The sequence below is a fragment of the Pituophis catenifer genome, unplaced genomic scaffold (assembly GCF_029215685.1).
Source record: "Pituophis catenifer annectens isolate HBS135680 unplaced genomic scaffold, rPitCat1.0.hap2 SCAF_6, whole genome shotgun sequence".
NCBI lineage: Eukaryota > Metazoa > Chordata > Lepidosauria > Squamata > Colubridae > Pituophis > Pituophis catenifer.
Window position 1 is genome coordinate 100729839 of NW_027256886.1, and position 27806 is coordinate 100757644.

The following is a 27806-nucleotide window of genomic DNA, read 5'->3' on the forward strand; positions in this document are numbered from 1 at the left end:
ATGTATTTGTAAAACTTTTCAAATAATAAAAAAAAAGCATCCAAAATAAATCACAAGAGTTAAAAATCAACAAATCTATCCCCATATAATCGATGGCTAAGATCAGTGATCAGTGTCATACATCACGGTTTAAAATGTTACTATTTCTCTCCCTAATGTTATTATCAGTGTATTTATACCTCACCTAAATGTGAGCAGAAGTGTTTTAAAAGATAAGATAAATTGCTGAAATTAGCAGACCATTAATAAACAGACAATAAACTGAAAGGCTAAACTGCCAATTGTTGGGAACAATGGACAAGAGAATTGGGAAAAAGCAGCACGCAACAGCATTAAATGTTAAAAGGTGTTCGAATCTCACCAGGAGTTAAAATCTCACCAGGCTCAAGGTTGACTCAGCCTTCCAGCCTTCCAGGATCAGTCAAATGAGGACCCAGATTGTTGAAGGTAATAGGCTGATTCTGTAAACCGCTTAGAGAGGGCTGTAAAGCACCATGAAGCGGTATATAAGTGCTATTGCTATTGCTAAGAGATTCATTCATTGTCAATACATAACTGTGATTTGCTCCCGATGCCACTCTAGAAGTGTGCCTTGATGATAGTAGCAATAGCACTTAGACTTCACGGTGCTTTACAGCCCTCTCTAAGCAGTTTACAAAGTCAGCCTATTGCCCCCCAACAAACTGGCTCCTCATTTTACCACCCTCGGAAGGATGGAAGGCTGAGTCAACCTTGAACCGGTCAGGATCCAATTGCCGGCAGCCGGCAGCCAACAGAAGTAGCCTGCAGTCCTGCAGTCCTGCGCTACCACGGCTCTTATTAGCATTCTACAGCCAATGTTTAAAAAAAAAAGTGAGGCCCAAATCCCTGATAATATTCTGGAACTGCAAGCCAGTGCCTTGCTGAGGGATTAAATAACCCAGCCAGGCAATTACCTGTGGGGCATGCCCATTATAACATATTCAATTCCCATTTCACTTGATTTATCAATGATTGTTTTAAGAGCAGGAATCATGACTTCGCATCCTTCCAAGCCAAAGCGCTTTTCCGATGACCATTTCCTAGCCAGGAAATCCTCAAACCTAAGGAAATGAAAAAGCAAACTCAGGTCTGTTGCTAAAACAAAAAGCAAACATCCATTGATGTAGCACAAATAATGACCTCAAACAATCCCAATCTTAGAAATTGCACTTGAATACAAGAGTATTGCATAGTTATTTATCAGCAACAAGTAAACAGGATTCCTTAATAAAATAAAGGGAGAGAGGAACAGGAGGGAAGGGGAGTGGAGAGGAGAGGGGAAGAGAGACATATAGGATCAGAATCCATCCATATAGCCATTAATAAGGAGTCTGTTCTTCTTGTATAGAAACTAGATACTAAGAAATGCCTTCCCACTTTATTAAATCGATCCGTCTCATGTTAATCAGCACAAGCAGCAGAAATTGTACGGCTGAAGGTTTTCCCCCCCACTTCCAGAAAGATAAATGAGCAAAACTTCTGTGTGACATGCGGTTAACAGCCTGTCACTCAAATGTCATGTTAACCCAATTATTAAAAGCATCTGGCTGGAATTCATTTTTATTTTAATTAAATTCAAGCAACAGTGATCTACAGCTGTCTCGCTGAATAAATACTCCCAGGGAAGGCAAATGTTGTATTTGAGGAACAATGTGAAATTAATATTTAAACGTTCTTGAGAGGACAAGCATTCGTGGGTAGTAGGTTCATTAACTGTGATGAGGGCTCCCCAAAATGCTGTGTTTTTACGGGGGGTTTTGCCTCAACCTGCCCTAAGAATGCAGAGGGAGGGAAAACCCTGAGTATTTACTAAACAGCTAAGACAGCTTTGCTGAAAGAGGTTCTTCTAAGGCAGATCTCAACAGCACACGCTTATCACATCCTTCCAAATATACCTTGTGGATCGTACCAGCCTGGCCAACAATGTCCGTTTTTCTTCGTTGTTAAATTTCATGACACCGGGCATCTCAAACTTCTGCCGGATCCAATCACACTGTTCCACATCATTAATAAACATAAATTCCAGCCCTATGTGTTGACAATAGGTATTCTGGACAGCAAGGCAATAGATGTATAAATGAAAAGTGGGATATGACAGACAAGTCAACAAAGTTTTCCTTTACAGTCTATTGCTACACTTTATATATAAGTCCATACAGCTGCGCAGTAGAACATGGGAGCAATCCTCCCTTTTCGTTTACAGAGGGCATCTCTCTCCAGCTCACATCCCCCACCCAAATGCCAATCTCCCCCCCCCCCCCTTTACTATGGCAGTCGATAACAAGCAAGAATCGTAGAGGCTGACACTGTGTTTCTCCCTACCCATAGTATTACCTCCTTCAAAATCCCCAGGAACTCTGGCTGCATTTTGTTTCCGAGACATTCCTCTGACTAGTGATATTAATTTACCACCAACAACTAGTTAAATAAAATTTGTAGCAAGAAATGATACAGCCGCTTTGGGGTCATCCGATTTTATTCCTCACCAGAAGACTGGAGACTGTTGGGGCCCTTGGTGCTCTCTGAGCCTGGTGGTTTTCTTGCAGACATTTCATGACCCAACTAGATTACATCATCAGGGCTAGAAGGGAGGTGGGGGGGGTTGCTCTCTTTTTATATTCCAGTGGCTTGCCCTGTCAGTGTTGGTGGAAGACTGATAATCGCCCACGTCCCATTTAGGAGAAGAAGCAACCACACTGACCTCCAGCCGCCTGATAATCTCCCGTAGAGAAAGCATCGTCTCATTTCCTCCTATGAAGGTGGTTGTGGGCAATCGGAAGACTTTGTCCAAGTCAGATTCGTACAAGCCATAAAACTCTGTGAGGTGAACATGATTAGCAAAGAGACAGGAAGGCAGCAAGCCAAAGTCAAACAAGGGTCCCACACCCCAAGGATCTCCACCTGACACGTGCTCACCTTCTTCCCTTTCAGACCTTCTCTGCAAAGAATTGCCTTCTCATGGGGAGAAGAAGGGTTGCATACTGACTGGATTCACACAACACACTGAGTGACTGGCTAACCCATGATTTACCGAGGGAGCCCTGCGTGATTAGAATTGAGCAAGCTATGCCGTAAGACATGGTTGACATATAGAACGGCTAATGGGAGATGTGAATGCCTCCGTTATACTGCTTAGTCAAAAATGGATGTAGAGCGAACACACATTTGGTGCTTGCTTGGAGATTTTTGCAACCATGCGAGCATTTTTTTCAAGACATTATGATGCAAGTTAATGCCTTATCTATTGAAATACTGTATATATTTTCTTTCTCAGGATTTCTTATTTTAGTATTTATTTCTTAGTTAATTTTTTGAAGAGGGAACTGACTTCTGAACATATTTATGGAGATTTTTGGTCAAATAGGTCATGATTGTCCCAAAGGTGCTTTTTCAGGAGGCAACTGGACTTTTTTTTCCCTTGAAGACGTTTCACTTCTCATCCAAGAAGCTTCTTCCAAAGAAACTCCGAAGAAGCTTCTTGGATAAGAAGTGAAACATCTTCAAGGCAAAACAAAGAAAGTCCAGTTGCCTCTTGAAAAAGCACCTCTGGGATGACTTCTGAATATTTCTTAAAGTTCACCCCAGATTCCTGCTACTTAAAAACCTCTCTCTTCAGGCCTATACTTCAGTTAAGTATACAATGCATGTGTGAACATACGCAAAAATCCACATACATATAAAAAATGCTAATCTATTTACGATAAACTAATACACATAATTAGAGGACAATCTCACTAAAAAAGATTTGGCTGCTACGTTCCAGTAGGAAAAAAAATTGCAATGCTTAACTAACTTGCCAGTTGTGTTTTGTTTCCCTGAGACATTCCTCTGACTATGGATATTAATTTACCGCCAAGGCGGTTTAAAACTCTCACCCAGTTTATCTATAGTAGTGATTAAATCCGACGGAATGAATGAATCCAAATCGGCATCCAGGATTCCTAAGGGATCCAACTGAGCCACGTGGTGTCCCCGGATCTGAAGAGGTCAGAGTGGGAAAGAAGGGAAGTAGGAAAGGCGAAGAAAAGAACAAACATCATGCTAAACTGAGTCAATCAAAGCTCACCGAAACTTGTGGAATTACAGTGATTCATGGAAGCATCAAAAGAAACGGCATGAATCCCCAGAGGATCAAGCTGGGCTTTGTAGTGCCCTACAAACTGAAGATAAGAACTCCTGTCATTTATGGGTATGGGAATTATAAGAAATCTTGTCTTACCTAGTTTGCAAAATTGGGTCCAATTAGCAATGAAAAGCATTTTTATATCCAATGGCAAGTGTTAAAATTCTAATTCTAATTTTAAATTAGTTTTTTCAAATTAATTTCAAAATTAAAATTCTAAGGTGCATTCCTTATAGCAAACAGACCAGTGGTAGGTTGCTCCTGGTTCAGTCCGGTTCTATAGAACCGATAGTAAAACCGGCGTGAGGCTCCACTCACCCACCACACCATCATCATGGTTGACCTGCGCATGTGCAGGAGCACACGAGCGAGCGAAACGAGCGCGCATGCATGCTCCCGCTGCAAACCGGTAGTAAGGGTAATTAGAACCCATCCGTGAAACAGACAGAGCTCTATCCAGTGACATCACAAAATAGCACTGGGAAATTTCAGTGGTGAATATTCCCAAATTGGTACTTGTGTGGTTATTCTTATGTTTGTGCATGATACGACATGCGTAGAACCCTTCTGATAAGTTCAATGTAGGCTTTAATTCTCTTAAATATTCTCTAAGTAGATGGGCACGGGGTCTAGGACAACTCACCACAGGCAACTTGCCAACTCCGTGTGGGATTAGATCCTTTTATTATTTACCAAAGCACTACAAAAGGTAGCAATCGTAGGAATGATTTCCTTTGATAAAAGGAAATAAAATAATTCCTTGAGAAAAACATAGTCAACAAAAATAAAAGGAAGTAAATGAATCCCATGAAGTTGTCCCCTGGTGAGTTGGCCATGGCAAGTTGGCTGTGGTGGCTTGTCCCATCCCAGGGTGCATATGTGGGTGTTTAGAAACAAGTTATAGCAATAGCGTTGAAGACTTATATATCACTTCACAGTGTTTTACAGCCCTGTCAAAGTGGTTTACAGAGTCAGCCTCTTGCCCCCCAACCATCTGGAGAGAATTAGGAAACAGGACTTTTCCTTCTGAGTGCCCTAATTGCACATACAGCATTGGATAAGATATTACTTCTGGTCAATTTGCAAGAGACGACGGCTCTTTCTGTTGCTTTGAACATATTCCACTTAGAACGATTACACTGTAAACAGTTCTCTTCAATTCTGCTCAGCTGGTATTTATATTACAGTAAACCAATTTCTGTTCTGAAGCAAAAGAATGCACAGAAGGTCTTCTGTTGTACTTGATATCTTACTGAGATAGACATGAGTCTCCCCTAAACATTTGTTAGGGGGTATAGCCACAGATATATTTTAGTGTCAAAGGTCACTTCATTTTCAAAGGCCTTGGCTTGGCAGCTTTCTTTGATTTCCCCTTGCAATAGATGTCCCATATCCATCCATCCTTCCTTCCTTCCTTCCTTCCTTCCTTCCTTCCTTCCTTCCTTCCTTCCTTTCCTTCCTTCCCTCCCACCCACCCTCCCTCCCTCTATTTTATTAACAAATAGATTCTTGTTGCTGGTACATTGCTGGTACCCTGCAATGCTGTTTTATTCAGTACAATTTCTAAGATTCTAAGATTATTCGGTGCAATTTCTAAGATTGTTGCTTGCTGTGAACAGTTTAAGTCTGTGGTCCTTCCTTCCTCTTTCTTTGGCTTCATATACTGTATCTGATGGATGCTACTGAATTTGGCAGTTATGGAAACATGGCACAGAAATGGTAAAGAGTGAAAATTATTATTCCCTGTTAAACAACAGTGTATCCTTGTGCCCGGTGGTACTCTTTTTACCCAACCCCTTAGAAATTAGATTAAGAACCTTCACAAAATCAAATGTCTCCTTCGACAGGATAATATAAAGCTGGACAACTTTGACAGAAGTTAAGTTATTAAAAACTGAATAACTTTAATAAGTTATTTAATAAGTTATTAAAAACTTCTAAGAACGTTTTCAAATGGAAATGGAGGAGAGTCTCTTGTTCACTTACCTGGTAGGCTCTGATCAAGGACTGGACCGCCAGATGGTCTTCAACCAGCTTCTCAGCCATACCAGGTGCTTTAGTCAGCCTATGGCTTTGGAGGGATGTTTTCGTTTCAGAAAGGTCTGGCAAAGTTGAAGAGAGGGGCTGTCCAGGAAGAGCCTTAGCAGTAGCATTACGGAAAAATAAATCCCAAGACTAAAGAAGATGGTTGAGGGCAAGAGAGGAGTGAGAAATGGTTAACTTAGACCTGGCAAGATTTCAATAACGTAATACTGTGTCAGACCTGCCTCAACTTGGTCTTCTAAGTAAAAAAGATCCTTAACTCCATTGGTTGATTAAGGTATAGTTTACTAAAAGTCAAGTGAATTACAATAGTGCAAAGCCAGAACTAAGGGTTCACGCAGCAAATTTTCCCAGTTAATTTTCCTCCCTTAGTCCCTTCCCATTACTTGTCTCTTCTTGTCCAATCAAATTTAAAAGAGATGCTTTGGAAACAGTCACTCATGTCAACATTCTTCTTCCAAGGAAACAACCTTGAAGACTTCCTCGGTTCTCGCAGAGAACTCTTCTCACAATTCGGTTTCACTTTCCCCCAAGCTCTCTCCTTCCCTTCCAGCTCCCATCAGGGCCCATGACGGACTGGCAGTGAGGTGGCAGTTCTGACATACTGATCCAAACAGAAGCCCTCACTTTGACATCCCTTTTCCTACTTCCGTATCCTAAACCTCCCATTCAGGTCTTCACACATATCCTATTATCATCCTTGTTGAAAAACCAAAGGCAGCCATTGCAAATATATTAAGAAATTATTATTATTATTATTAAATGCCCTATTACATTTGGATTCAACAGTTAGAATCAGAAACGACCAATGGATTTATATAGTGATCTTTCCTCTACCCAGTGATGCATTTCAATCCTGCCTTGTTTTTATGGTGGTTTCCTACATTACCAATATCAATACAAAATGTAGTAAGCTGTGACTGGCTGATCCATGGTTTGCTGGATAATTCACAACACGGCTCTCGTAATGCTGAGCCAAAACTTTATAAATAGGCTTGCATGAGCCACACACTGCTAGCCAACCACTGAAGCCTCGCATGTTGAATGAACCAAAGTCTTGCAGATAGTACATGGTCCAATTGGTTGAATAAACTATGGTCCGGTGAATCAAATTTCCTTAGAGGAGTTTGCCATTGAATATTTCTGCTTATCTACTACAAAAATCCCCATCTTCTGAAAACGAATGAAGTATGGACTTGTTAGACAATGATAGTATATTTTCATTACTAGACTGTGTTGTTTCTCTGTGCCATATGATATATGTGGGTATGTGGGTATATGCATAATCTTCTATTTATGTATTTATATTTTTGTCATGCTTATGTAGTGTACGTTGGAGGTGATGACTCTTTGAGAGTTGTAGGTAATGAAATTTCATTTTAATGTGTGCTGATTAGTGTACATTTAAAGTGACAATAAAGTTATTGTAAGTGTCAACTTCAAACCAAACCTAGCAGCAGCCATCTTTCTGTTCCTCAGTTGCCACACAGAGGAGGAAGGGGGGGGGAGGAGGTTGGAATGCATTACTTGACACAACAGAGAGCTTTCTCATGAGAACCAAGGTCATCTCTACTGGCAACCAATAAGGTTGGGGAAGGAATGCCCGAAGAGATTGCCAATTAACCCAATTGGTCAATGTGATCTGTGACACTTGGGGATGGGGTTATTTCCTAGTTTAATTATACTGAAACCACAGGAAAAATTTAGGATTGGTTTTTTTTTTTGAAGCTGTGCCAATATGATATATTCAATCAAGAAGTCCTTTGAGAAGGAACCAAGTCTCAAGAGTTCTGCTGTGCTTGGATTCATTAGTCAGAGCCTTGACATTAAGTTATTCGTGTCATTCATTTGAATGTGAAAGTCTTCTTCAAATGAAGGTCAACTCCTGGTGACTCCATGGATGGAGGGAGCTCCCTGTTGCTTTTTCACCAATGCTTTCATCGGAGGTGTTTTGCAGTTTCTATCCCTAGAGCCTTCCAGGTCCTCCAGGGTTAATCCTGTTTGGCTTTCCTGTGCAACCAAGGTCAACTGAGGCAAGACAGCCTGGAATCACAAGTGTCATCTGGGAACAGCATCATTGCAATCTCCTTGGCGGTGTGATAGAAGCAGCTTGCATTGTCTTCCTCCTGGATCATTTTTCTCCTTCCCAATCTACCACCAGCCTTGAGGCTTCATGGTTATCCCTTTTCAAGAATTAATCAGGGTCAATTGAGATAGCCAAGGACAACCAAGTGCTGCTAATTGTTTAGGCAGACAGATGCTTGCACAACTAAGCCTTTACTTAGTTTAACCTCGAGGCACTCCACTCCACGAACTGAAGGACGGATCAATTCCCTGCTTCATCAATTCCCTGCTTCGTAATAGAATGAGTAACTCAATTTGCATGACTTGCAAATCCTCAACCAAGTGAGCAAAAAGTCATTATTATCTGTTGAACCAACAAGGAAACATTCACTGCCTATCCCCAAAGAGATCACACCCAGGTAGGAAAGCAATTATCCCAATAGCATTCTTGATTTAGCATCTTATAATAAACTTCATTTTATGAATATCTTAAAGAGTGAAACAGTTACGTTACAGGTAGTCCTCAACTTACAACAGTTCCTTGAATGACCATTTGAAGTTACAACGGCACTGAAAAAAATGACTTATGACCGTTTTTCACACTTTTCACCACTGCAGCATCCCCTTGGTTACATGGTCAAAATTCAGATGCTTGGCAGCTGACTCACATTTATGATGGCTGCAGAGTCCTGGGGTCACATGATCCCCTTTTGCGACCTTGTGACAGGCCAAGTCACTGGAGAAGCCAAATTCACTTAACAACAGTGTGACTAATTTAACAACTGCAGTGATTCGCTTAACAACTCTAGCAAGAAAGGTCATGAAATGGGGCAAAATTCATTGAACAAATATCTCGTTTAGCAACAGAAATTTAGGGCTCAATTGTGGTCATAAGTCAAGGACTATCTGTATAGAGCAACCAGAAGACAGAGTTTTAAGGCAGAAAAATGATAATCCATCATTATGGACACATTAATGTAGATTACTACATTTGTAAGACTTCAGTTTAATTTATTATAAAGCCCAGTGTCAGCCTCCACCTTTACTGCTTTGGCTGCCATAGTAACAGGAGTGGGGAGAGCTAGGTAGCATGGGGGGGGGGAAGCGTGCTGGAGGAAACGAAACCGATAGTTAAGCCACCGGACTGTATCTTTGTTAAGGATATTGTTGTTGTGTTACCAACCAGCAGAGTGTAGAGCACAGAGAAACGTTGCTGAGAGCAATGAATAAGAGATATGCAAACTGGTTTATCAAAGGTTTACTTTATAGTGAAAAAACAGTCTCATAGTCTTTTAAATCAATCCAAGTCTTTGCCAGTTAAATCAGTTCAGTGATACAAAATCTTCTTACCACACAAACAGTAGTTGGTTAGAATAATAAACTCACTCTGGTTCACAAACCACAATGGTAGCAGATCCATCCAACGATGATAGCACAATGGATAGCACTCCTCACACAATGGTAGCTTATCATCAACTGAATACATTACAGTACCTTTCTTAAATACGTTCACAACTAATTACAGCATAACTCAGCATTACAATGAATCAGCAGGAAAACTTTAAAGTCACACAATACATATTCATATTAAAGTCACAGAACACATATATTGCTTGGACAACTTGTTAGGCTCAAACCATATCCTAACAATCTTTGAAGCTGCTGTTGGGCCAACGGTCGTGGCATTCCGGATTGATGACATTGCCAGATGTGTGCTTCCACCTGACCCCTGGAAGACCTTTGGATTGGATGATTTATGGTGGACAGTGGGAGGGGATGCTTTCTATATGCAATTTTCGTGCTTATTGCCTTAGATTCTGCTTTCCTTTGGTTGCGTTCACTTCATTTTCTAGTAAAAGTATCTTTCTCTATAAACAATGGAGTTTGGGTCATTCTTTCCTGGACTTTGAAGGAAGCACACCTGACACCCAGGACTAAATATGGCTCCAGAAAAAGATTTGCATGATTTCAGGTAAACTCTTTCTTAGTACATATTAGTGCTCTTCTCCAGCCATCCCGGATAAACACCAAGGGGGCTGAACCCAAAATATGTCTGACCAAGAGAGTGAAGGAGACCAGATGGGAGCTTCTGGCTCTACTATAATTTCACTTCAAGCGGAGAAGGAAGCTGCAGAATGGATGGAAAAAATTTGGCTGAGAGAGGAGCCAGAGGAAGCTAGATGGTCAAGGAGAGTAGGAAGGTTGCCAGACCTGGGGAGGACCCCCCAAGGAGTAACCAGCTCCAAACCTCGTAAGGGAGAGGCGGTGTGGCTGCAAGAGCAAAAGGAGAGCCACATGATTGCTCAGGCGATGCAACTCCTTCGCGATGCCGAGGAAAGCCGGAAAAACCGTGAGTCTTATGTATTCCCTGTGGGGAAGGGAGGAGACTACCCCAGACTGGATCCAGAAGAGACAGCCTGTGGGGGAGAGGAAGAAGAAACTGGGGAAGAAACATCTCAGGCTTCTGGAGCTCAAGCGAGGCATACAGCAGCCCAGGGACCCCCAGCCTTGCAGGCCCCACCCTGCAGATGCAAAAAGCCAAAAATTCCCCCCCTAACCGGAAAATATGATGGGAACCCGAAGACCTTGGGGCTTTTCTTGACCCAAGTGTGGAACCACATGCAGGACTGGGGGGAGGATTACTTATCAGATGTGGCACAAGTGAGATGTGTCACGAATGTCTTAGAGGGAGTAGCCGCTGAATGGATGGTGGTCCTCCACAATAATAACTCTCCCTTGCTGAGGAATTACAACCTGTTCATGGGGGCTCTTAGGAGGCGGTTTGAAGACCACCTAGCTGACCGGAAAGCGAGACTCAGAATGAAGGGTATCCAGCAGGGCCGGAGATCGGTGGCAGAATACACCCAAGAATTTCGCGAACTGGCACTCTACATGACAGGGTGGTCAGAAGCGGCCCTACTGGAGAGTTTCAAGGACGGACTGAATGAAGACATATACAAAGACTGTAGAGCACGGGGGGTCCCTGAAGACTTGCAGAGTTGGTACGTAGTAGCTGAGGATGTGGAAATTGAGCTGGCCCGAAGCCGACTCCGAGGGGGCCATGCAGGGGACCCGTCATCTCCCTTCTACCGCAAAGGAGCACCAAAGGCGGGCGCGAGGAGAGCAGAATTCAAATCAAAATTGAAGCCCTTCATGTGTTTCAAATGTGGAAAGGAAGGCCATCGGGCCGCTGAATGTTTCTCCAAGCCAGTGCCAAAATCTACCAGCTCGGGACCAAAGAAGGCTGACAAAGCACCCGCAAAAGCTTGAGAAACTGCCCTGAAAGGAGAAGTCGTTGAGTTCGCTCCCCGAAACCAGGGTGAGTTGGGAACTCTTACCACCGCGGACAACAGCAGGACAGACTCCGACTCCGATGATCTGGTGAATCACACTGAGGGCCCCATGCTCATCCCCATAGAAATAAGGGTGCCGTCCACAGGGGCACATGCGCAGCTGTTAGCCCTATTAGACTCTGGGTGCACCAGGTGCATAATCAGCCCGAAAATGATGGAGAAAATGGGCCTGAGGCTAAAAACGTGAAAAAGGCCCATTGCGTTCTGTCAGTTGGATGGATCAATTGCAGGAAGGGCCCCAGCCAGCTTTGTGAGCAAGCCCATTGAAATGCAATTGGGGGATCACGTAGAGACCCTCAGGTTTATTGTGGCCCCTGGCATGGAACGACCCCTCATACTTGGACTGCCCTGGCTCCGTAGATGGAACCCACGTGTTAACTGGAAAATGGGGGTTTTGTGCATTCGCACCGGAAAACCGAGACTAGAGAGGGAAGAAAACCCCCTGGAGGATGGAGTAGAACATAAAAGGGTGGAAATGGCAATAGGCCACATCGAAGGGGAGGAAAAGATTCCAAAGGAGTATTGGGATCTCTGAGAAGTTTTTAGTGAAAAGGCCTTGGATGTGCTACTCCCCCACAGAGCTACGGACTGTACCATTGAAATACTCCCCGGGGTGAAGCTCCCTATGCCAAAGATCTACCCCATGACCCCTCAAGAACTAGAGGAATTGCGAAACTTCATTGATAAAAACCTAGAACAGGGTTTTATCCAACCAGCCAGACCAAGGGTGGCGGCGCCTGTAATGTTCCGAGAAAAGAAAGATGGCTCCTTTCGTTTGGTAGTTGATTATAGGAATATCAACGCTATTTGCGTGGAAAACGTTTACCCCCTGCCACTCATGAAGGACATGCTAGCACATTTAGGAAAGGGGAAAATTTTCACCAAACTGGACTTATGAGAGGCATACTACAGAGTGAGAATTAAGGAGGGGGGTGAATGGAAAACTGCGTTTAGCTGCCCACTGGGATGTTTCCAGTTTCCAGTGCTCCCTTTTGGACTACAAGGAGCCCCTGCTGTGTTCATGCAATTGATTAACGAAGTCCTGCACGAGCATATGTATAAGGGGGTGCTGGTTTACTTAGATGACACTCTTATCTACTCTGAGAGCATGGACGACCATGTGAAATTGGTGCGAACTGTCCTGAAAAAACTCAGGGCTGCTGAACTATATGCCAAACTCTCTACATGCGAGTTCCACCAAAGCAAAATTGACTATCTTGGATATCGCATATCGCATGAGGGAATAGAGATGGACCCTGGAAAAGTTTGGGCAGTATTGGAATGGGCTGCACCACGCACCCGCAAACAACTACAAAGTTTCCTCGGATTTGCTAACTTCTAGAGACAGTTTATCCCCTCGTTCGCCAAAATCGCGCTGCCAATAACAAATCTTCTGAAAACAAAAGGTGAAGTAAGAACAAAGCCCTCACGAGCTCTTGAATGGACTATGGACTGTCAGGCGGCATTCGAAAAGTTGAAAGGGTTGTTTGCTGCTGAACCAGTCCTCAAACATCCGGACATGGAAGAGCCTTTTGTAGTACAGGCTGACGCAGCGACGTGGCAGTAGGAGCAATACTTCTGCAGAAGAATGCAGAAGGGAAATTACAACCCTGTGCCTATACGTCCCGCAAATTGTCAGAGACCGAAAGGAGATGGGCCATATGGGAGAAGGAAGCTTTTGCACTGCGATGGGCATTGTTAATGTGGAAACAATTTCTTGAAGGAGCTAAGCATCCTTTTGAAGTTTGGACTGACCATAAAAACTTGGAGGTTTTGAAAACACCGCGTAAGCTGTCACCAAAGCAAGCTCGCTGGGCTCAACACTTCAACCATTTTAATTTCACTTTACGCTACCTTCCTGGTGGAAAGAACTTCATGGCGGATGCACTTTCCAGATTGCCTCAATACAACAGTACCAAGGAGGAAGTGGTTTGGCCTATCATACCTGTGACACAACTAGCAGCGCCAGTAACTACCAGAGCACAGAAGAGGGCTGATCCAGCCCTCTTGGGCGATTTGCTTCAGAAACTACAAGAAGCTCTAAAGACTGACGAGTGGTTTTGAACCCACTCGAATGAATGTACACTCCGTGATGGACTAGCTTGGATTGGGGCCAAATTGTATGTTCCAGCCAGTTTAAGAGTAGCGGTGTTGCAGCACGCTCATGACGCCAAGACGGTGGGACACTTTGGATTTGTTAAAACTCTACATCTCATTAAAAGACAATTCTGGTGGCCTGCACTCAAAAAGGACATAGAGGCATATGTAGCTAGCTGTCCGGTGTGTGCCTCAGCTAAGAGACCTCCAGGGAAGCCACCTGGTTTACTTCAGAGTGTGGCAAGGCCAAATGCTCCTTGGGAAGAGATATCCATGGATTTTATTGTAGACCTACCGGAGAGTGGGGGGTGCACAGTCATTTGGGCAGTAACGTATTTGTTTTCCAAACAAGTGCATTTCATCCCTTGTTCTAAAATCCCTTCAGCTAAAACCCTTGCAAAATTGTTTATTCAGCATGTTTATCGATTACATGGGGCTCCAAAACGTATAATCTCGGACAGGGGTGTGCAATTTACCTCCAACTTTTGGAAGGAGTTTTTAGGGTTAATAGGCTCCACCCAAGGGTTAAGCTCCGCCCACCACCCCCAGACAAATGGGGCTTGTGAGAGAACCAATGCCGTGTTAGAACAGTACCTGAGATGTTACATAAATTACCAGCAAGATAACTGGGTGGACTTATTGCCATTTGTGGAGGTGGCGTATAATAACTCCATACATAGCAGCACTGGTTTCACTCTGTTTAAGGTGGCCTCTGGCCAAGAGTTTGTGCCAATCCCAGAGCTACCACAGGATAACCCACAGAACCCCTCTTTAATTGAGTGGATCGAACAACTACGGGGTACTTGGGCAGTAACTCGAAAAGCTTTAGATGACGCACACTGAGCACATAAAGCCCAAGCTGACAAAAAGAGGTGCCCGGCACACGTTTACAAAGTGGGTGATATGGTTTATCTTTCCACCAAATATTTACAGACCTCCCAGAAATCAAAAAAGCTCAGACCAAAGTATGTGGGGCCTTTCCCAATCACTAGACTCATCAACCCAGTCACAGTTGAATTGGAATTACCAAAAAATTTGAGACGAATCCACCCTGTGTTTCATGTTAGCTTACTGAAACCAGAACATTCGTCCCCTTTGCGTCCGAACCAGGACTCTCCTCCGGTCCCCATACTGATAGAAGGGAAACAACATTTTGAAGTTAAGGAAATCTTGGATTCTAGGAAGCATCACGGTAAAATGCAGTATTTGGTGGCCTGGAAGCATTTCCCATTATCTCAGGCTGAATGGGTGAATAAATGTGATGTCCGGGCGCCAAAGAAAGTTCAGTTGTTTCACACCAAATATCGTGATAAACCCTAATTTCTATGTTGTGTTGTTTTCTCTTTCCCTATTTAGGACTAACATCTCTTCTCCAGAGGGGCCGAATGTCACCCTCCGCCTTTACTGCTTTGGCTGCCATAATAACGGGAGGGGGGAGAGCTAGGTAGCATGGGGGGGAAAGAATGCTGGAGGAAACGAAACCGATAGTTAAGCCACCGGACTGTATCCTTGAAGCTGCCATTGGGCTAATGGTCGTGGCATTCCTGATTGATGACGCTGCCAGACGTGTGCTTCCACCTGACCCCTGGGAGACCTTTGGATTGGATGATTTACAGTGGACAGTGGGAGGGGATGCTTTCTATATGCAATTTTCACGCTTATTGCCTTAGATTCTGCTTTCCTTTGGTTGCGTTCACTTCATTTTCTAGTAAAAGTATCTTTCTCTATAAACAATGGAGTTTGGGTCATTCTTTCCTGGACTTTGAAGGAAGCACACCTGACACCCAGGACTAAATATGGCTCCAGAAAAAGATTTGCATGATTTCAGGTAAACTCTTTCTTAGTACATATTAGTGCTCCCTAAAGATTTGCATTTCTAGTAGCTGGATTTGCAAAGTTGATTGTGTCGGGCGTAATAATTGTATTTAAGGAAACAAAGCCAAACCACCTTCACCACAGCAGATAAGCAGAATCAAGGAAATCATAGCACCTTCATGGGAGATTGGCTGCAGATTGAGAAGATCACAGCAGATGGAAATTCCATAGGCATCCGAGCAATTTTTTCCCCCAATTAATCTTGTGATAGTAATGACTGAATCTTGTCAACCCCCTTCCCAGTGATATATAATCCTGACATTACTCCATGAGTAAAATTAATGCTAGTTTGTATTAGTGGTACAGAGGGAGGAAGGAAAAAGCAGACGGGATCTTAAAAGTTGACCCAATGGATTAACAGGGGGAAAGATAAAGTTTTCAAGCAAATACGGTTGAAATCTAAACATTATTTTCATTTTTTTTTCATTGCTTCCTGTTTAGGATTTGCAGCATTGTTGTTTTAACCATTCAGTCGTATCCCACTCTTGGTGACTTGATAGGCAAGTGCTCTCCATGCTACCCTGTCAATCACAGTTTCTTCCAGTTGTTGGATGTTCAGCTTTGTATCAGATTTGATGTTATCAAGTCAGGGCATTCTTCCCTCACCCCTTCTTCTTGTTCGGCTAACCATTCCTAGCCTCCTTGCCTTCTCCAATGAATTTGCACGCACGACATGGCCAAAGTAAATCAGTCTGTAGTGTTATGAGTTTAGCTTCTAGTGATAGTGATCTGTCTGATTTTATAGGATTTAACACCTCTCTGTTGCCCTGTTGCCTCTGTTACTCTGACTGCCCATGGTTTATGCAGTTATTTAAGCCAGCACCACTCTTCAAAGGTGCCAATTCTTCTTCGATCAGCCATTCTTAGTGTCCAACTCTCACACCCATCCATCATTATAGGGAAGGCTATTGTTCTAATTAGTCTGCCTTTTGTATTTATATCAACATCTCTACTTTTCCAGATCTTATTCATGTTAAGTATTGCAGTATTAGTAAGTGTCAAAAGACAGCTAGGTTATATTATGCTTGTATTATTGTTCATTGCACAGTCAGCCAGATGTTTAGACTGGATTGGGCATCTTTGTTCACCTAGAGTCTCCTTCCAAGGACCCGGGATTGGCAGATGTGGTTATGTGATGGACACAGAGATATCATTGCAGGAGGGAAGCTGTTCTGAGTGAAGCTGCCTTTTGCAATTGACTGGTGGTGAATTTGTCAATGCTGATGAAGGTGTTCCAGTGGTGCTCCAGATGTTTTGGGATTGCACTCAAGGCCCCTTTGACTGTGGCTACTGCCTTTGGGACATCATATTTAAATTCAGTTTTTAGCACATGTCCTGAGAGTTTAGCATAGCCATGGCAACGCAGCATGTATTAGTGGCCAATGTCCCATTGAAAAAAGATCTTAAACAGGCTGTGGATTCTGTGGAAAGTTATATTAACATTTAGTCTTTTTCAGGAAAAAAAAGTCCAAGGTTTATGTTTAGGCAAGTCTCATTGTGGAATAATCCTGCATGAGATGAGGTTGTAGATAGGATTGTTATCCTGTCCACCTACCAAAGAGGAAGCCTACAGAAAAGGTGATAGAATGCTGTACAATCAGGCCAGAAATGTATTAACAAGGGAGATCAGAGTAGCAAAAAGAAGCTACTCTGAAAAGCTAAGAAATCAGTTCTCAACAAATGAACCAGCAAACATGTGGAAAACTCTTAAAAATATCACCGGTTACGGCAAACCTCCTTCCCAGGCTGAAGGAAATCAGCAACTGGCAGAGGACCTGAACGTGTTTTACTGCAGGTTTGAAAGGCAACTATAGCCATCTATCTCCACAACCCCCATCCCAGACACACCAACCACAGCCAAGCCTCCTGCAACTGACCCCATCTCAGACACACCATCAACAGCCAAACATCTTGCAACTGACCTTTTCTCAAACACACCAACAACATTCAAATCTCCTACAACTGACCCCATCCCATTGGGTTCACAGCCCCTGGTGATCACAGAAAAGGAAGTGCAAGACCTATTTCACAGACAAAAGCCAGGAAAAGCTCCAGGCCCAGACAAGATAACTCCTTCTTGATTAAAAGTCTCTGCTGACCAATTGGCCCCCATCTTCACCCGAATCTTCAATAAATCACTAGAGATGTGCCATGTTCCTTCTTGCTTCAAACGCTCTACTATCATCCCAGTGCCGAAGAAGCCCTTCATCAAGGAACTGAATGACTACAGACCAGTTGCTCTAACATCTGTAGCCATGAAAACCTTTGAAAGGCTAGCAATGTCCCACTTGAAAACCATCACAGATCCGGGCTTCCGGTTGGCACCGCCGGCGTCGCGGACGGTCTTTTAGGACCACCAGCCCCGCGATTCCGTTGGAGCCGTTCTGACAGTGCTAATCAGCTGTCAGACGGCTTGAAAACCTCTCCTTCGGGAGAAGAAGGAGAAGAGAGCCGGTGGGCGAGGGTAGAGCTCCCCAGGAGCCCCTGGAGCAATTCCAGGGGCTTGGAGGGTAAGAGCTCCCCGTTCAGCCCACTGAAGCTCCGGATCCATGGCGACTCCGTTTTAAACGGAGCCAGACGCAGGCGACCGACTCTGCTGTCAACAAAGAGATTAATTGATTCCAAAAGCAGACAGAACGGAAGCAGGAGAACAAGCCTTTGCAAGTATGTTGCTTAACTCCTGGGATACATTGTTTCCACTTGATTTTGCTGAGCTGGAGGTGGAAGTGGCGTCTTCATTGTGGGCGGAAAAGTGAAAGTTAAGTGCTTGTTAACAGATTTGTGCTTAGAGACTGGACTTAAGCTGCTGGGATTTGAGAGCTGGCCGTAGAAAAGACTATCTTGCTTGATAAATTACAAATAAATCTGAGAAAGCTGCTCAAGAGATTTTATGGCTTTGAAAAGAAAAATTCTTTTAAGATAACATGGCTTCCAAGCAAGGAGTTCCTGAAAGTGGTGGAAGCTCTCTAATGGCGTCAGAAATGATACAGAGAACTGACTCACAGAGTCAGGAGGTTTTTGTTTTTTTTAGAGACCTTACAGAATTTATAAAGGAAGCCATGAATAACCAAATTGTAATTATTAACAACTTAACAGCAATCATGGAACGAAAATCTATAGAACTGGTGGAGGAGATAAAAGCAAATGAGGATGTTCTTGAAGGAAAGCACAATGACAATGTAGGAGACATTTTGACTAAAGCAGAGAAGCTGGAATTGGCTGATTCTCAAGAATTTTCAAACTTTATTCCTGCCCTTTTGGAAGTAACTGACAGAACTTTTCAAAAATATAATTTGGAGCAGAAAGAAGAAGAAACTGACCAGCCCTACGAGGTTTTGGAAGATTTGGCAGAGGCTTTCACACAATTAATTGAAATGCAACAACTGGACTTTTCCTTACACACTGATCGAGTTAACTCTTCGTTCTATGAACTGACTGATTATATAAGCAAGAAGAGTCGATATGGGGGCTCCAAATCAGAGGAAATGGTTCCAAGAAAGGGACAAGTTTTAAAGATACATCAACCCCCAGTTGAAATTCAAAACCTCCTCAAAATAAACCTAAGAGGGAGGAAGAAAGACTGGAAAAAATACAGAAAGAAAGGAAGAATGGAAGATTAACTTTCTTTGGTCTAATAATTGATGTATTAATGATTAATTACAATGATTAAGTAAATGAATTAAGAACCCAATTAATGATTAATTAAGATTTAAGAAAAATATTTGAATTTTGAGAGAAAGTAGGAGGGAGAGTAAAATTTAAGTAAATGAACTAAGAATATCTTACAGATGTATCACGAGATTTTTAGGCTTTGAATTATTTATTCGTGTTTGTTAATGTTTTTAAAACTCTTAGGTTTAAAGGATTATATGCTATTTTGAGTTTAAAGGGAGGTTGATGAATAATCTGTAGAAGGGGAGTTAAGGGTTCTAGGGAGTTTTAAGTCTTGCATTAACTTAGCATATTTTAGCGTCTGTTTGATAAAATTTATACCCTGTTTTTCTTCTGGGAAGTCGGGGGAGGGGGGTGGGAAGGGGGGTGGAAGGTTGGGTTTATAAATGTTTAAATAAGACAAGTGAAAATGTTATTTGTTTGATTAAAAATAATAAAAACCTTTTCTCAAAAAAAAAAAAAAAACCATCACAGATCCGTTGTTAGACTCCCTGCAATTTGCATACCGAGCAAATAGCTTGACAGATGATGCTGTTAATATGGCTCTACACTACATACTACAACATCTTGAATCTCCAAAGACCTACGCAAGGGTCCTCTTTGTAGACTTTAGTTCAGCATTCAATACCATCATACTGGACACTCTTCTAACTAAGCTAAATCAGCTACAGGTACCTGAACACACTTGTAAGTGGATCATAAGCTTCCTAACAGACAGGAAGCAGCAGGTGAAGCTAAGCAAATACTGTACAATTAGCACAGGGGCCCCCAAGGATGTGTGCTCTCTCCACTTCTCTTCTCTCTATATACCAATGACTGCATCTCAAATGATCCATCTATTAAACTACTGAAGTTTGCAGATGATACAACATTGACTGATCTCATTCGAGACAACGATGAATCCGCATACAGATGGGAGGTTGAACAAGTATCCTCGTGGTACAAGCAGAACAATCTAGAACTGAACACTCTCAAAACCGTAGAAATGATGGTAGACTTTAGGAGAAACCCTCCCATACTACTACCTCTTACAAAATACTAGACAACACAGCATCAACAGTAGAGACCTTCAAATTTCTAGGTTCTATCATATCTCAAAACCTAAAATGGACACCTAACATCAAAAATGTCATCAAAAAAGCACAACAAAGAATGTTCTTTCTGCTCCAACTCTGGAAGCTCAAACTGCCCAAGGAACTGCTGATCCAGTTCTACAGAGGAATTATTGAGTCTGTCATCTGCACCTCTATAACTGTCTGGTTCGGTTCTGCAACCCAACAAGACAGACACAGACTTCCATGGATAATTAAAACTGCAGAAAAAACAATTACTACCAACCTACCTTCCACTGAGGACTTGTATACTGCACGAGTCAAAGAGGGCTGTGAAAATATTTACAGACCCCTCTCATTAAATTGTTTCAACTCCTACCCTCAAAACGATGCTATAGAGCATTGTACACCAAGACAACTAGATACAAGAACAGTTTTTTCCCAAATGCCATCACCCTACTAAACGAATAATTCCCTCAACACTGTCAAACTATTCACTAAGTCTGAATTACTCTTACTATTAGTCTTCTCATCGTTCCTATCACCCACCTCCTCCCACTTGTGACTGCATGACTGTAATTTTGTTGCTTATATCCTTGCGATTTATATTGATATTGATTGTTTCCTAGTATGATTTGATTGGTTATCGTACCGTATGACTGTCACTGGGTGTTGTGCCTTCTGATTCTTGATGAGTGTATCTTGTCTTTTTATGTACACTGTGAGCTTATGCACTGGAGACAAATTCCTTGTGTTTCCAATCACACTTGGCCAATAAAGAATTCTATTCTATTCTACCCTACTCTACTCTACGCTACTCTACTCTACTCTATTCTATTCTATTCTATTCTATTCTATTCTATTCTATTCTATTCTATTCTATTCTATTCTATTCTATTCTATTCTATTGCTGTGTCAAGAGAAGGGGAAATCTCTCTCTCGATATATATATTTTTCAAATATATTATTTTATCTGTGGTGATTCAGTCATTGCAAAATGTTTCTTCTAGATGTACAGTATACGTCTTCATGGTATTCTCCCCAGGAGATGACTCCCTCAAAAGTTTATTTTAGAATATTCTAGCATACTAAAGATGGAATCTACATAAATCTGTGCAATATTTGCCTATACAACTTCTAAGGTCAATCCCTGCATTTTGGGAATCTTAGCACTGATTTAAAAAAAAAAAATCTCATGGGAAAGGGCAACAATAGGCCATATCCAGCGCCTAATAAAAATACAAAATTCTGTAGGAAAAGCATAAGCTATTAAGTAACAGCGTTAGTTATAAAAGTTTATATCTTAAAGTTTATTTAAATGTTTAATAATAAAAGTTTATTTTATTCGCATAGATTCAAGACTCCTAACCCAATTTGCTGATATTCTCAAGAAATCTAATAGCTTAGACTTTGTGAAAGAAAACAGCCCTGAAGCTCCAAATAATTAAAGTTTAAAATTAGAATGCAATATTGCTATGCCAAAGTTGAGAAATAACAAAGCACAAGAACTCCTAATTTAATTAACAAACTATGTACAAATAAAGTTCCTTTCTATCCACTCTTCTGTCTGCAACAGATCATGCTGCACAGAAGCATATACTAGATTTCATGACACAAGATAATCACAGCGAAATTATAATATTATAAGAGGAACGTAAAAGCCGAATAACTGTGGAAGAAACCTGCTGGTGTTCCCCTATTAATTAAAGTTTTAATATAAATCCAAAAATAAATAAATAAATAAAAAGTTTCATTTCTGAACACTTTCTCATCTGAATAAACAAGGAGCACAGGCAGCACTGAGAGGAAACAGAAGCACAAGCATCAATTTTAAAGTGTCCTAAGAAGTCTAAGATACATAAATCTTACCTTATGCACACTATTTGGTTCTTCAAGCCATGCATAATACATTTCTTCAACATAGGTTGAATTGCTCCCGCTCAAAAATGGTTCTTTGACTCCAGGGGAAACATAAGGCCGACTTGGCCAAAATGCTGTCCTGTTTACATTCTTCTTCACAAAGGAAGAAATGCCACAGCATTTCAGAGTATCAGCGAGCAACCGCAAGTGACTCATATTTCATCGATGGGGAACTATGTCAAAGGAAAAACAGACAACACATGATGGTTATCTTACAACAAAACACACACTGTGTTACCAATAGAATATTTATAGCTCAGGGTTGAACTGTAGGGTCTTTGGTGCTCGCTGAGCTTGGTGGCTTTCATTACCCAACTAGGTAACTCCATGGGTGCTAGGAGAGAGCGGGGTTTGTAAAGAGGAGGCCGAGGCAGAGAAGGAGAACTGTGGAGTCTCTGGTTGTTTTCTAGCAGACATTTCATTACCCAACTAGGTAACATGATCGGTGCTAGGAGGAAGTTGGGTGAGCAAATGTGTGGAGTTTCTTACAAGCAAGGAAAGCTATATTTGAAGTCTAATTCTGTTGGTGTTCTTAGAATGCAATGCTGTCATTAATTCCGTTAAATGTCTTGGTTTTTTTCTCCATAGATATTAAAGTGAGTGTGAAGTGAATCAGCCCATCTGTTGAGTGTTCCTTCTAAAAATAGGACATGCTCAAACAATGGTGGTCACCACCAGCAAGAGAGCATCGCAATGCAAGGGCCACACCTTGAGAATGAGCATACACTGACGCCGTTCCCAAAACGACACAGCCCTGCATTGCAACACTTTACCTTCTTGCTAGGTTTTTGTCCTCCACCCACCTTCCCACAGGGACGTCATATCTCCAATCCATAGCGTATCTGACTCCATTCTCCCAAATAATTTTCCCAGGATGCCACTTTAAGTACTGGAAGAATCACCCATCATCCAAAGGGCTAGTGATTCAAGGTGAACGTCCATCCTCGATAACTCCTCCCACTCTTAGAATATTCTTCTCTTAGGGTGGATGGATTCTGTGTTCCAAAAATGGCAGAAAATAAAGGCTAGGCCAGGGGTCTCCAACATGGATAACTTTAACCCGCAGCATGGCTGTCTGGGGAATTCTAGGAGCTGAAATCCACAGGTCTTATGGTTCCCAAGGTTGGACACCTCTGTGAAAATTGCTTTCTATGTATCTTAAAGGATTAGGATTCCTGATTAGTTTTACTTATAGTGAAGCTGTAACTATATTATAATTATGTAAACAGTGTTCCAGTATTTGAGGGCTGCCACAAAGAGGAGGGGATCAACCTATTCTCCAAAGCATCTGGAGAAAAGACAAGAAACAATGGGTGGAAAATAACCAAGGAGACCCTGGAACTAAGGAGAAACTTCCTAACAGTGAGAACAGTAAACCAGTTGAATGGCTTGCCTTCAAATGTTGTGGTTGCTTCATCACTGGAGGTTTTTAAGAAGAGGCTGGACAGCCACTTGTCAGGGTATGGGGTCTCCTGCTTGAATAGGGAGTTGGACTAGAAGACCTCCAAGGTTCCTTCCAGCGGTGTTCTGATTGACTTGATTGACTTAGTAAAGGATCAGTGGCCTTTAATTTTCAACTGCTGCTCCCTATTTCTGACACTGCTTGTGCATTTCTGCCCACATTTTTGTAAACATTTGACCACTGTTATGCCAAAAATCCTAAAGGCAGTTCAAAAGCCTAAAGGCATATATATATATATATATATATATATATATATATATATATATATATATATATATGTACGTAATACACACACACACACACACACACACACACACACACACACAATCCTCAAAAGCTTCATGCTCACACTATGGCAGCAAATCTTGTCTTCCAAATGCCTATGATTTGTTTAGCAATCTATGGGAATGTGGGCATTGTCAATTATAGAAATATTGTTCCAGCTTGTAACGTATCGTTATAGTATCAATCCAGCATATCTACTTCTCTTTGATTTACTGAGTAAACCAGAATTCCCAAGGTTTGCATAACTGGCATAAACTACAGTTTATAAACAATAATGGTAAACTATAGTTTATAAATAACAATGGGTGAATTGTATGTATAAATGATTTGGCTTAGTTAATAAATAATGTATAATTTTAAGTGTGACTTTATGTGATTTTTAAACCTTTGGGAAATAAAAAAAAAATTGGGGGGGGGGTGATATGTTTCTACCTTTACAAATAACCCTTGGATAAAAGTTGCTAAAATTAATCCCCTGGGATATTATGCACAATATGATTTTTATTTAATTCTGCATCCAAACTAACATTTTTTTTTAATTTATGCATTTCTTAATCAAATTATATAGCCATCCATCCCTCCCACTGAGATTCTGAATGGTGTGCAACAGATAAAACAGAAAATATTTTTAAAAAGTTTAATGCTAACTCATTCCTCAAAATTAAATTCAAAGTTTAAAGGAGAAAATCCTGATGATATTCCAAACGGGACAAAAACTGACCCCATTGTGCTCCAGTACCTAAAACTATCACCCGGTAATACAAAGACAGCAGTTGGACAATGAATGGATAGCCACAAGCTGCTAAGAATAGTTTGGGGCAATACCTCCACAATTTTAACATCCACTTTGATTTTTTGTAAAATAAATAAATAAATAAAGATATATAGATCCAACTGCTAAATTCACTGCATGTGGGGTAGGAATGAGAGAGAGCTTAATCCTTCCTCAGTTTCATTGTTTTCAAAAACAAGGCTTCCAAAGGCATACCTCAACTGAATGCACTGGTGATAAATTGCAAATTGAATACAGTAATTAAATGTACGGTGAAGCATCTGGTTGGGGGAAAAAACTACTATCTTGAAGAGTAGCAGTGGCATCACTAAGAAATGGTGACACACATAGACAATATTGTGATGGCACAGCTGACACCGCACAATGACATGTTTCCAGGTCTGAAAGTCACATTTGCGAGGCACCGTCATTTCTGGTCCCCCCCACTCCCCAAACTACTGTGTGACTTGTTTTGATTTTGATTTAGTACTAAGTGTGCACTGCAGTCATCTATTAAGTGCACTTTCTATCTTAGCATGTGGTATAAACCCACCCAACTATGGTTTATTCAATAAATCACAATTAACTACACTATGACTTACAGTCGCGTGATGTAAACCTATTCATTTACTTCAAGACATGGACAGGAAAATGTACTCTTTTTTGAGAACAGTGGATTCACATATTTAGAGACCCCATGAAGTTTCTCTATGTACAACTCTACAACTGATGTATAGCTATGTTTAGTATTTGCTTAGGGATGCAAAGCAAGCTGTAACATCCATTTGTGTTTTGCAGCAATACATGTAAAAAGAAAGTGAGCACATACATTCACATTCACTAGCACACAAAGAGAGTACTTGATTTTAAATTCACAGAGAAACTTGACCCCTTAATGATTGCTTCCCTGACTAAAGAATTATTTTGCAAACATCAGGCCACAGACCTAAGTTCAGTCTACTATTTACCCTGTTTCCCCCAAAATAAGACATCCTCTGATAATGAGCCCAATCGGGCTTTTGAGCACATGGCATTAAGGCCAAGCGCTTATTTCAGGCTTCCAAAAAATATAAAACAGGGTCTTATTTTTGGGGAAACACGGTATTAATTGTCTGATTAATCACTTTTTATCAACTTTTAATCAGTGGTGAAATCCTCCGCGGATTGCCACCGGTTCACTGCCCACGAATGTGTGGTGCGCGCCAAATGTGTGCTGCGTCCGTGCATGCACAATGCAATTTAAAGCATGCTGTGCGCACATGTCCAGTGCAAACTAAATGCACGCTGCGAATGCATGTCCAGTGCATGCCAAACACATACTGCACATGCATGCGCAGTGCATGCCAAACACAGTGCGTGCCAAATGCATGCTGTGCGCACGCACATGCACACTGCACGCCAAACACGTACTTTGTGTGGGAAAAGGAGGCTTAACAAGGTAAGTAGAACGGGGGGGAGGGGGGGGAAGAGCTATGCCATGCGATTTAAGATTCGCTAGAAAGCAAATCGTGCAGCACAGCTGATCATCAGAAGTACCGGTTCAGATGAACTGGTAGCTTTTTTTTAACTCATCATCATCATCTCTGAAGCGACGCCCTTGGCACCCTGTTGTCGTCTTCTCTTTCCTGACATCGAGATCACATGAAGATCACATGAAGTATTAGGACCACTTTGTAAGATCACATCTGGAATACTGCATACAGTTTTGGTCACCACATTTCAAAAAAATGTTGAGATTTTGGAAAAAATGCAGAGAAGAGCGACTAGGATGATTAAAGGCCTGGAGACAAAAACGTATTAAGAATGGCTGCAGGAACCAAGTATGGCCAGTCTAGAGAAAAGAAGGACTAAAGGGGACATGATAGCAGGTATTCCAGTATGTGAGGGGCTGCCACAAAGAAGGGGGGGGTCAACCTCTTCTCCAAAGCACCAGAGGGCAGGACAAGAAGCAACGGATGGATGGAAACTAACCAAGGAGAGAAGCAACCTAGAACTAAGGAGAAACTTCCTGACAGTGAGAGCAATCAACCAGTGGAATTTCTTGCCTTCAGAAGTTGAGGGTGCTCCATCACTGGAGGTTTTTAAGAAAAGTCTGGACAGCCACCTGTCTGAAATGGTACAGGATCTCCTGCTTGAGCAGGGGGTTGGACTAGAAGACCTCCAAGGTCTCTCCCAGCTGTATTCTGACTCTTTCCCAGCACTAGAGCTTTCTTCAGAAGCCAAGGTCTTTGCATAACATGAAGTAGAATAATTTGAGTCTTGTCATTTGTGCCTACAGTGAGAATGCTGGGTTGATGAGCCATTTATTCTTTTTGTCACTGTCCATGGTACTCAGGACTCTTCCAACACTAAAGTTCTAAGCATACGCTTCCTATCCTGCTTCTTTGAGATCCAACCTCTGCTTCCATGGAGTGTCATGGGTAATACCACAGTTTGCAGAATTCTGATTTTTGTAAACATAAACACATCGCAGAATTTGAATATTTTTTTTCAAGGCCTTCATAGCTGCTATAGTAAGTGCTAGTCTGTATATTTTTTTTTAACTGTTCCTTTATTGTTGATGACTGATCTTAAAAGGCAAAGTTATCCATCATTTTGATTTATTTGTTGTCAGTTCTAAGGCTGTTGTTCCCCCCATTGTTATTAGTTTATATTTATACAAAATTACAATTCTTAGATCATTTTAATACACTCCATGTAACAGTCTTGAGCATTTTTTTTAAAAAAAATGCTTAGGTAGTTGTATTTTGCCATTGTGATAATGGAATAATTGAAATCACAACGCATGTTTTTCATGTAGTCATTTTTACAGGCATAGGAGACGTTCACCTCCAAACCCCATTAATAATTAAAATTTCAGGGCCCTCAGATTGGTTTACCTTGAATGACTCGCTGACAAAGTAATCCATTGCCTTAAACACTGAAAAATATGGCTTTACAGTCTGTAAAATTCAGCAAGCGAATGTTTGGTCCTTCTTACTGCTATGCTGTTATCCCAAAGGGTACCCAAAAGATATGGTCAACAAGTCAAGACAGGAGTCATGGAAAGCAAAGCTTCAATTGTGAT

The 27806-nt window shown here is 41.7% G+C and overlaps 1 protein-coding gene across 2 annotated transcripts in view; it reads right to left on the bottom strand.

Moving 5' to 3' along the window:
* Positions 1–22376, bottom strand: part of OGDHL (oxoglutarate dehydrogenase L) — a 77839-nt gene extending 55463 nt beyond the window's left edge. The window contains exons 1-6 of one of the 2 annotated variants that reach the window (XM_070944840.1): positions 22170–22376; positions 6131–6319; positions 3897–3999; positions 2723–2838; positions 1917–2071; positions 936–1082 (exon numbers count right to left, since the gene is read on the bottom strand). In XM_070944840.1, the coding sequence (XP_070800941.1) occupies positions 936–1082; positions 1917–2071; positions 2723–2838; positions 3897–3999; positions 6131–6319; positions 22170–22376 (917 nt within the window). Of the gene's footprint in view, positions 1–935; positions 1083–1916; positions 2072–2722; positions 2839–3896; positions 4000–6130; positions 6320–22169 lie in introns of those variants that run through there. The other variant, XM_070944841.1, reaches the window with a different exon arrangement.
* Positions 22377–27806: the final 5430 nt, after the last annotated feature.